The sequence below is a fragment of the Dama dama genome, chromosome 5 (genome assembly GCF_033118175.1).
Source record: "Dama dama isolate Ldn47 chromosome 5, ASM3311817v1, whole genome shotgun sequence".
Taxonomy (NCBI): Eukaryota; Metazoa; Chordata; class Mammalia; order Artiodactyla; family Cervidae; genus Dama; species Dama dama.
In genome coordinates, this window is record NC_083685.1 from 111,347,596 (window position 1) to 111,358,058 (window position 10,463).

Consider the following 10,463-nt stretch of genomic DNA (forward strand, 5'->3'; position numbering starts at 1 on the left):
CCCACATCTGGCCATCCCCGCACATCGGCTCCAGTATCTACTTTTCTCCCCCAGCCTGCCTCTGTTCTCAGTCCTGGCTCTCCCCACTGGGGCTCGGAGGGGCAGCGGGCTGGAGAGAGAAGGAGATGCCTCATAGTCCAGCATCCCTATCCCCAGGGCCTTGGCCTCAGTTTCCCCATGAGAAGCTGCTCTGAGCAAAGTTGTCAGGGGCCAGAAAGATGGTGTGTGTGAGGCCTTTATCTGGAGGGGCCTCTCCATGAATGCCCACCACTCCCCATGTGCAGCCCTGCTCCCCACATCTGCCAATCCTCTCCACATCTGGCCCTGCCTCCAGTACAAAGAGGAGCTGCAATGCTGGACACCTCCTGTGGCCCAGAAATGAGGTCCTACTCCTCGGCACCTGGGGGCCATCCTTCGTCCTCTCCCGAGCTCTCTGAGTGGCCCAGGGAACCAGAGCGGGCCAGGTGGGGTCAGAGATGAAGAAGGCTGGCAGAGCCCTGGCCTGAGCAAGCCATTTCTCCAAGGCCATATGACATGGCTCACTCCTCTACCCTCTCAGGGCTCAGGGACTGCCTTCTGGGTTCACCTCCAACACCCACCGTGGGAAACCTCCAAAGCGTGAACAGGGAGCGGTGAACGGGCAGCTCAGGACACCCTGGCGCCCAAGACCCGGGCAGAGTCAGCTGCCTCTGCAGCCCCCTGGTCAAGGCTGCAGCCAAGCCCACAGGGAAGCCAGCAGCCACGGTGCCCCCCATGCCCCCGGCGCTCCAAGCAGAGCGTGGAGCAGAGGGGCTTCGAGGACTCGGGCAGACAAAGGCACAGAGAAGGACCACACAGTCCCAGCTATGAGGTGTCCCCAAAGGGCGGAGGGGATGGGGACTTAGGGGACGAGGTCAGCCTTCCTCTGACCACAGGGACCCCACTGCTTGCCTGCAACCAGCTGCTCACACCTCCCACTTGCTCCCCCCAACTTGCTATCTGTCATGGGGCCCAGGTGGGGCCCCAGGAGGGCCCTGAGTCATCAGGTAGCTGGCTGCGGGGGGAAGGAGGGCAGGCGTGGTGCGTGGGCCCGCCCCTCCATTAGCCACCTAAGCAGGGCCAGGGCGCCTGCACCTCTGTCAACGCTCAGTCTTTACTCACACGTTAGGCGCCTGCCACCACCCCACCCAGCCAGACTTCCCCTTCTCCAAGACCAGAGGGCATGGACAAGAGCAGGGGATGCAAAAGGCTCCTCCCCTGAGCCTGGACACCCCAGGCTTGTGTCTGCAAGGACACGCCCAGCAGAAGAATTTTAAGGACACTGGCTTTGGAGCCGGACAGTTCTGAGTCCAAAGCCAGATTCTTCCACTTACTTGGGGAAACAGTCTCCCTTCTCCGGACCTCGACTTCCTCTCTGTGAGTTTGGATTCATCCTTTACTGAGCACCTACCGTGTGTCAGGTGTCCTACTGGGTGCTGGGGATGAGGTGATGAAGTCAGACAGAGCCCCTACCTCCTTAGGCAGCTATGGGCTAAAACAGATTCTCAAGGATAAATGTGTCATGCTAAACTGGGCTGAGTACTGTCAGTAAGAAAATGGGGTACACATAATGGCAGTGTGGCCGAGTTGAGAGATTGGGGAGCATCTCCCTGAGGAAGAAACCCTTGAGTGAAGGGTGAGTGCAAGTGAGCCAGCAGAAGAGCATCCTGGGGGTGGGGATGGCCTGCGAGGGGGCAGAACATGTGCAAATGTCCTGAGGTGGGAAGAAGAAAAGCAACTGCAAGGACAGAAGACCAATGTGGACAAAAAGCGGTGAGCTGTCAAGCAAAGGATTTGGATGGTAAAAAAAAAAAAATACTTCTGACTTCCCCAGGCTGCTGTGAGGCTCAAGAACTAATCTTGTAAAGCTCTGGGTGTGAATCTAGCACCCAGAGGGACATTTCCTGACTGTCAGTGGCAATGCGTCCACCCCTGACTTCCCCTTGGACTATGTGGATAAGAGTTCTCAGTCTTCTGACTCATAAGTCCATCCTCCTAGTCTGTTGAGTCCCCTTTCATCTGTGCTAAGTGGGGCTGGGAGAAGGTCACACAAAGGTTGGAGGAGTGTGGTTTCTTCTATGAAAGCACCTCCAGCCCTCCAGGTAAGACTCCCGTTGCTCTGCTTGCCCTGTTCGTATTTAACCATCAGAGTCATTTTATAAGGTAGGTACTAATTTTACAGTCGTTTTACAAGTGAGCAAACTAAGGCTCAGAGAGGGTATGTAACATGGTTACAGTCACAGAGCTAAACCCGGAGGTGAAGCAGGTTTGTCCTGCAGTGAGTGGGAGCTAAGATGAGCTAAGATGAGCCCGGGGCTCCCTCTCTCCACCCCCAGCCTCCTCACTTTGTCTCTCTCCTTGTTCAGTCTGTCTCAGTTCATCCTTAGGTTTCCCCACACCTAGAACAGTAAGCTTCAGTAAATACCTACGATTGAGTGAATGAACAGGTGAGCCTCTCTACCTATTCCTAGCCCAGGGCCTTCACTGTCTTGTCTTTTTCTGTTTTCCTTTTTCTCTGACTCTTCTCTCTCTCTCTCTCTTCCCACACACCATGCTCTCTTTCTCTCTGTCTATACGCATGTCTGTTTCTCTCCATCTCTCTGTGTCTCTTTTCATCCCGTCTTCATCAGAATACCTCAAAGGAAAAAGGCTTTCTTTCCCAGTCCTGCCCTACAGCTGTTAGCACTGCGCCGGGAAGCCCATCGGGAAAGTGCTGGCCCAGCAAAGGGCAGCTCTCGGATTGGTGCTTGCTCCGTGTCTGTCTGAATCTGGGCATTGCCCTGGAAGTCCTGCGTAGCCCCTGTCCCCTTTGTGGCAGCATCCAATCTCAGTGAGGATCAGGTCAGAACCTTGGGACCACCAGCTTCCTGGGCTTCAGGCTTCCTTAGAGCTGCCTCCTCCAACACCGGCTGTAGAACTAGTTAGCTACATTATCCAAACCAGATTGTCTGTGGCTGTGAGGATGAGCCCTTCACCTGATCAAATAACCACAGGGAGATAAGCCTCCTGTTGCCTGTAGTGGCTCCTGGACATGTTTGAGGTCTTTTCACAACAAAAAGAGCCCCCCAGGGACTTCCTTGGTGGCCCAGTGGTTGAGGATCTGCCTTCCAATGGAGGGGACACAGGTTTGATCCCTGTCGGAAAACTGTTAATAGAATCACGCATGCTGAGGAGAAACTGGATCCATGTGCCACAATTAGAGAAAAACACATGTGCCACAACTAAGATCCGATACAGCCAAATAAGTAAATAAATATTTAGGGGAAAATAGCCCCCCCCATCCTAAAGGGGACCCAGAATTTCCCAAAATGGAAACCCAAAATGGACCTTTTCCAATTAAAAAAAAAAAAAAAAAAACCTGCAGTCAGCTAGGAGAAATAAATATTGGTGCCATTGGGCTCTCAGCTTCATCCTGAGAGACAGAAAACAGAATAGGAATGAGCACAAGCCTCGGGGAGCAGGCCTGGGCTCGGCCACTCACAGTCCTGTGACCTGGAGCAAAGCTGCTGTGCCCCAAAGAGGAGGAGGCTGGAGGAGCCGGCTTTGCAGCCCTTCCCACACCGCCCTCTGTGTTCTGAGGACAGAGAGATGTCCACTCCTTCCTAATTGCTCTGGGGGAAGTGAAGGCGGAGAGGCCGCCTGGCGGCCCCGGGACTCTAAGAGGCAGTTCCTGCTGCGTCCACTAGACTGCGCTATGGAGTCGCTCGCCAAGTTCCCCATCATCTAGACCTAGGGTGGCGGTGGGGCAGGCGGTCTTGCCTTCCTCAGAGTAAATGGCCCAGGTTTTCAGCTGGGTACCTGTGGTGTCAGGGCCTGTGGACGAGAGCACTGGTCAGCAGCTGGGCTCAAGGTGTTGGCTGCACTTTTCCCAGTGGGGTGTGATGGGGTTGAGGGGTGCACATCAGAGGAGAGTGGGCTCCATGTGGGCCTCTGGGATGGATACCGAGGGTGGGGCCGCCTCAAAGTCCACTGCTTGACTTCCTCCCCTTCCACTTCTGAGCTTGCTCTCTGTCAGGCAGCCCCCTGTTGCAGCTTTAAGTCAAGCAAACCTGATTCCCTCCAAAGAGTAATGGCAGCCCCTACAGAGAAGAAGCTAGCCCCACCACAGTCAAGTCTAAGAAATCTCACATTTCTATATTGCTTGAAAGCAGACCTTCCTTGGGAGTGGAAACTAATCCAGCACCACCTCCGGGCCAGCGATGTCCCAAGAATCTTCACACAGTCCTCGCCCATGACTGCGGATATGTTTTGCTCTCTGTCCTCCTGTTGTGGACCACTCCCCCGACTCCATGCCAATTGAACCCGTTGCCCAGCTGGGAACACAGGTCTTCAAGGTCCAGCCTCCCCAGGGGTGTCACCCAGCCCCTCCCCACCAGGGCCCTGTCACTTTTAGGGCCATAAAACCACCTCTTCTCAATCTCCAAGGAAGAGCCTTGAAACCTTTCTCCTCCCTGAATCGTCCCCTCATACCTCCAAAACTCTGTCGCTCACCTCCAGAATGGCCCACCCTCACCCAGAGATCACCCTAGATCAACCCTTTTTAGAGCAACACTCAGGTAAAAAGACATCCTGGAGCTTATGGCCTCTCTTTCCTGAGGTGAAGATGAGGTCAAAGAAACCAACATTACTTCATTCCTTTTCCTAATAACTCACGCTCTTACACTTCCATTTTATAGAGCCCCAACTATGTGCCAACCACAATGCTAAACTCGTTCCTGCATGAGATCATTTAATCCTACATGGACTTAACACAGTGAGGGTTTTCGTTCCCCGTTTTGCAAGAAAGGATCTTGCCCAGATTCTAGTCAGTGTAGGAGCTGCAACTCCAGCTCAGGATGTCTGATTCTAGCCATGGCTTTTAGCTCTCTTGCCTTCAAAGACTGCCTTTAACCCAAGTCCCACCCTGACTCCCCCTTGAAGCTTCATTCAGGCAGCCAAATGAATGAGCTGTTGAAATTGACACAATGACTAGTTAACTTTTTCCTACCTTGGGGCAATGAGCCCTACCCACCTCTGGAATCTCCACTACTCACTCAGGTAAGGTCCTCCCCTTCCTCCTTCTTCTCCAGCCCTGCAAAAAGGGAGGAAAAAAGACAATCCCCCTCAGAGGAGGCTCCTGCAACCCTGCCTCTTGAAGCACATTCAGTCACTCGATTCCCAAGAAAACTCTAAGAAGCAGAGTTCACCATGCTTCTTGGAGCATGGAGCTAGTTCAAAAGAGACCCAGGGTTCAAAATCTGTCCATCTGTTCCCAAAGCCTCTAAAAATACCCTCATTATGTAAAAGAGTCACCATGCACAAGTTCACACAGCCATGCTCTGAGCTGGCAAGGTGCCGGGCACTGTGGTAAAGGTCTGACATGTGAATTTTCACAACAAAGTCTGGGGTAGGTACTCTCATTGTGCCCAACTTACTGATGTGAAAACTGAAGCCTGGAGACACTAATCCACTTGTTGTTTATCAACTAAAGGCAAGCAGGATGAAGACCCAGCTCTGGAGGCAAGAACAGGTGGAATGGAGGGAGACAAAACTCTCAGTAAAACATGAGAGACTTACTGGGTTCATGGACCTCCACTGATGAGCTCTAGAGGAACTGTGAATCTCATAAATTATATGCAAATGTACGTATGCTTACTGGGGGTGGGAAGAGATCTATGGTTTTCAATATACACTCAAAGAAATCCCTAAAGACCAAAATGTTAAGAATCCCTAACCTAGCATAGTGCCTGGCATGCAAAAGGCACTCAATAATATCTGTTGAATTAATGAATAAGTAAATGGAGGGGTGAGTAAATGAATGAATGTTCCAGGAGACGCCACATATGACCTGGTACACACATTATCTTCTGCAGTGGTGAAAGCAATCCTGGGACCTGAGCCCAATCTTCCCCCAAGTTCTTTCTCCCAGTCCCAGAGGCCACAGCCAGGTGCTCTGACAGCTCCCAAGAGATGCCTCCCCCGCATTCTCCCCACCTCCACTCCTGACAATGACCAGGCAGAGACAGGAGTTGTGCAACTCAGATAATGAAGCTTTATTGATTGCTGGAAGGGGCAAGGGTGAAACAGGGCTCACGAGTCAAGTGCTTGGGGGAGGAGGGGACAGGAGAAGGGATCCCCCAGGGAAATCTGTGTCCACTTGGGGGGCTTTCTAGGCTTGAGCAGTGCAGAGAAGCCTTAGTTCTTGGTGCGAACGATCTGCTCGTGTGTGGACACCACCTTGCCGTCGTGCACGTCCACGACTTTGGTGCGAACCTGGCGACTGGAGGATACTAGGGAAGAGAGAAGAGACAGCATTACTGGGTGGTGGGTGGCAATAGAGAAATCAGGAGCACAGAGGCCAAGGAGCCCAGGGCACTTAAATGAACCATCTCCCTACTGCCCTGTCCCCTTGATTACCACCTCACCTACTGCTCTTGCCCTGGCACTGATATTATCAACACTTTTCTTTTAGACTAGAGCTCCCTAAGGTCAGGGAGTCTGTGTCCTCAGACTGGAGTGTCCTAATAACTGAGATCAAAATGGTTCTGTCCAGATACGCCCAAGTGGACCGGCCTTGGTGGGAAGACCATGTGGGGCTCTGTCCATGGTGCTAACTATGGGACCCTAGCTCAACTCCTCCAGAAGCCCCTATCTAACATCCTAGACCTGCTGGGAGACAGGTGGTGGTCCTGAGTTCAGACTGGATGAGGAGGAAGGCCTTACCATCTCTGGATGACTGGGAGCCAGAGGAGAACTGGGAAGAGGAGAGGCTGCGAAGACAGAAAAGGGCAAAGATCATTAGACACCGCGGTGGAGGAGTGAGTGATCACTGGGGGACAGGACAGGAGTTCCAGGCACTCACTGGGCGTCCTCGCCCTCCAGCAGGCGGCGGTAGGTGGCGATCTCCTGCTCCAGCCGGGTCTTCACGTCCAGCAGGATCTTGTACTCCTGGTTCTGCTGCTCCATTTCGCAGCGCAGCTGGGCCAGCTGCTCTTCCACGCTGCCGATCAGCTCCTGGATCTGGGCCAGCTGCATGCAGTAGCGGCCTTTGGTCTCCTCCAGGCTGTTCTCCAGAGATGCTTTCTGTGAGGGAAGGAAAGAAGATCAGGAATCAGGGCGGGTGGTCATTCCCTCCCAGCGGGACCCTGCGCGCACACCCCCAGGCCCGGCCGCGCCCCTACCATGCTGAGCTGGGACTGCAGCTCGATCTCCAGGTTTTGCAAGGTGCGCCGGAGCTCTGAGATCTCGCTCTTGCCGCTCTGCACCAGCTCGCTGTTGGTAGCCACCTCGCGGTTCAGTTCCTCTGTCTGCAGAAAAGAAAGCACCGTTTGCACGGGAAGTTCGGGAAAAGGTGTTCCTGGGTCCCTTCCACTCCGAATGCTGCCCACCTTGCTGAAGAACCAGTCCTCCGCATCCTTGCGGTTCTTCTCCGCCATCTTCTCGTACTGGTCGCGCATCTCGTTCAGGATTCGGCTCAGGTCCACGCCGGGGGCGGCGTCCATCTCCACGTTGACGTCTCCGCCCACCTGGCCTCGCAGGGAGTTCATTTCCTACACAACCGATGAACAATCCGTTATGGAGGCCGATTAGAATTCCCCGGTCGGAGGTGTTCCTGGACTGAACGTTGTCTTCAGCCATCTGAATTGCATCTCTTCCCTCCCAGATAACCCTCTAAGCAGGCTTTTCCATTTAGCTCTCACCTCCTCGTGGTTCTTCCGGAGGTAGGCCAGCTCCTCCTTGAGGCTCTCGATCTGCATCTCCAGGTCGGCCCTGGCCAGGGTCAGCTCATCCAGCACCCTGCGAAGGCCGTTGATGTCGGCCTCCACGCTCAAGCGCAGGTTCAGCTCCGTCTCATACCTGGAATGACCCAAGAGAAATGAGACACCCACCCCAGTTACACTGGTGGCTCTGTTCTCTTCCCCCTTCTGTCCACAGCTGGCCTTCTTGGGTGGTTTATGGAGCCAGTCTTGATTGGCATGGATAGACCTAATGCCCATTATTCCTCAGATATGAACATCTGGGGAGGGGGACAATGACAGGAATAAGATAGTTCATTGTGCTGTAGAATTCATGGAGGGGAGGTGCCATATTTGGACTACCTCTTGCACTTCAGGGGCAAGTTGGGAAGTGGGGAGTGCCTCTCCCTAAAGCAGTGGCTTCCTAATCTGACTGTGAATCAAAATCACCCAGGCAGCCTATTAAAAATAACTGAATCAGAATCCCAAGGGTGGGGCCCAAGAGTCTTGTATTTTTACAAGCGCCCCAAGGGGTTTGCACACAGCCATCCTGACACTGGCACGCTCTGTTCAGGGAACACTGCTCCCAAATGCCCCACCCAGGGGAGACAGGGTGCTCTGAACCACCACCGCAAACTCACTTGGTGCGGAAGTCATCAGCAGCCAGACGGGCATTGTCAATCTGCAGCACAACATTAGCATTGTCCACAGTGGCTGCGAGGATCTGCAGATGGAAAGGGCACAGGTCATTGGTGGAAAGGATAGTGCTAGCTAGACCTGACTTCAGCCTGCATCAGGCCTTTACCTTCATACTTTTCTTGAATTCACACTACTCCTCACAAGCCTTTGCCATGGCAGCCTAAAGGATAATCCCCATTGGTCCAGCCTTGACTCAGGACTTTGCTGGCTCATGGTCATCAGAATGAATAGAAAGAGCCTTGGCTTTAAAATAAATAGCCCTTGAGTTTTGGTCCTGCTTCTACCACTGACTTGTTGCAAAACCTGAGATGGGTCTCAGAGCCTCAAGTTCCCTGCCACTGAGGAGAATGACCAGGCTCTCCAGACCCCCTTCCTGACCTGAATTCTCCTCTCTCGGCACAAGCTAGGCCTGCCAGGACTCTGTAGGCACATGCACTCCTTCTCAAGCCCTCAGAGCACAGGATCTTAAGTGGGGCTTTCCCACAAACTGAGATCCACCTGGCACAGAGGATTCAAAACAGAAGAAGCAAATGGGGGCGGGGGGAGGGTCGCTGGGGATAGACTGAACTCTGGATTGGCTAGAGTTCCCTCCCTCATCATCTGATTTCCCTAATCCCCTCAAAGCATCAGAGCCAGACACCAAGATCAGCAGACTCCTGGGGTGATATGGGAGCAAGGAACAAGAGTCAGATGACACAAGTCCCCCCAGCTCCCCTCCTGTGCAGGGCACGTGAGGTGGGCCACCGCTGATTGTCTCTGTGGGTTTTCCATGCCCTGTTGGCTGTGGGGAGGGGCTGCCTGTGCCAAGACTCATGGAGGCAGCCGCCACAGCCCAGACTAATAAGCTAGTGAGCGGTTTGGATGTCTAGCCTGGTCCCGTTACAGCCTTGCTCCTCCCCTGGGCTGGAGAACAGATTGCTGCCTCCCAAGCTGGCAGGTGGGGCACAAGGGCTCTAGCCTTGGCTCTGCCATTAATTTGCTATGTGACCTTGGGCAGACAGCCCAAAGCTTCAACATCTTCTCCTGTAACTTGTAAGGGTAGGAACCCCTGGTGTCTCATGGGTCTCAAGTCCAGAGAGGTATGAGCCAGGTGGGGAAAGGGAGACCATCTTCTCATAGACCAGCTCTCTTGGGGGCATCTAGAGCCAGAAGAAGGGGCTGGAGGCTAGCCTGTCTAAGAATTCAAAGCAATCAATGCTCTGAGCCTCCATTGCTCCTGAGTGAGGTGGCTAGAACGGCACCTCCCGCTGCCTGGCCCACACACCTTGTTCCTCAGGTCCTCGATGGTCTTGAAGTAGGGGCTGTAGTCCTTGGTCTCAGCGGGCCGCTGCCTCTGGTACCAGTCACGGATCTTCACCTCCAGGTCAGCGTTGGCCTCTTCCAGGGCACGCACCTTGTCCAGGTAGGAGGCCAGGCGGTCATTCAGGTTCTGCATGGTCACCTTCTCACTGCCTGCCAGGAGCCCATCACCACCGCCAAAGCCACCTCCAAAACCACCACCCAAGCCACCACCGAAGCCACCGCCAAAGCCAGCACCAAGGCCACCACCGTATCCTCCACCGAAGCCGCTGCCCAGGGCCCCGCCAAAGCTGCTGCTGCTGCTGAAACCACCGCCGTAGCCGCCCCCCAGCCCGCAGGCACCCCCGGAGGAGTAGCGGGAGGAGGAGACGGACAGGCCTCCATAGGCGCTGGGGGCCCGGCAGGAGCCTCCAGCCAGGACGGAGGACATGCGGCTAGAGCCACCACCAATGCCCCCGGAGCCCTTGATGGAGCTGGAGGAGGTGTACTGGCGGCTGCAGGTGGTCATGGTGCCAAGGAGAGAGATGAATGAGCAAGTGAGCGAGTCGGCAGGGAAGAGAAAGGTGCTGAGGTGAGTTAGAAGGATGCCTGGTTTTATACTCCTGGGTAGGGGCGGGCCTGGCATTTTCCATTCCCCTTGGCTTTCATCACCCAGAGGCCAGTGCCAACTCCCAGGCAGATCCCTCCTCTCTTCCACCTCATCATGTCTGTCATATTTTACTGGAAACTCAT

At 54.3% G+C, this 10,463-nt stretch overlaps 1 protein-coding gene across 1 annotated transcript; it reads right to left on the minus strand.

Annotated features, from left to right (window-relative positions):
• Positions 1 to 6,126: 6,126 nt before the first annotated feature.
• Positions 6,127 to 10,239, minus strand: KRT14 (keratin 14). The gene is made up of 8 exons (XM_061141208.1): positions 9,697 to 10,239; positions 8,375 to 8,457; positions 7,698 to 7,854; positions 7,386 to 7,547; positions 7,179 to 7,304; positions 6,860 to 7,080; positions 6,721 to 6,767; positions 6,127 to 6,287 (listed from the first exon to the last, which is right to left on the minus strand). The coding sequence occupies exons 1-8, from the start codon at positions 10,237 to 10,239 to the stop codon at positions 6,193 to 6,195; spliced, it is 1,434 nt and encodes a 477-aa protein (XP_060997191.1). The 3' UTR covers positions 6,127 to 6,192.
• Positions 10,240 to 10,463: the final 224 nt, after the last annotated feature.

What these genes read in the sequence shown, in the direction of transcription:
- KRT14 (XM_061141208.1), bottom strand. Translation starts at nt 10,239, where the DNA reads ATGACCACCTGCAGCCGCCAGTACACCTCCTCCAGCTCCATCAAGGGC. An exon ending in TCCGGAAGAACCACGAGGAG is followed by an intron (nt 7,548 to 7,697) that starts GTGAGAGCTAAA and finishes TCGGTTGTGTAG; the next exon opens with GAAATGAACTCCCTGCGAGG. An exon ending in CTGGAGGGCGAGGACGCCCA is followed by an intron (nt 6,768 to 6,859) that starts GTGAGTGCCTGG and finishes CTGTCTTCGCAG; the next exon opens with CCTCTCCTCTTCCCAGTTCT.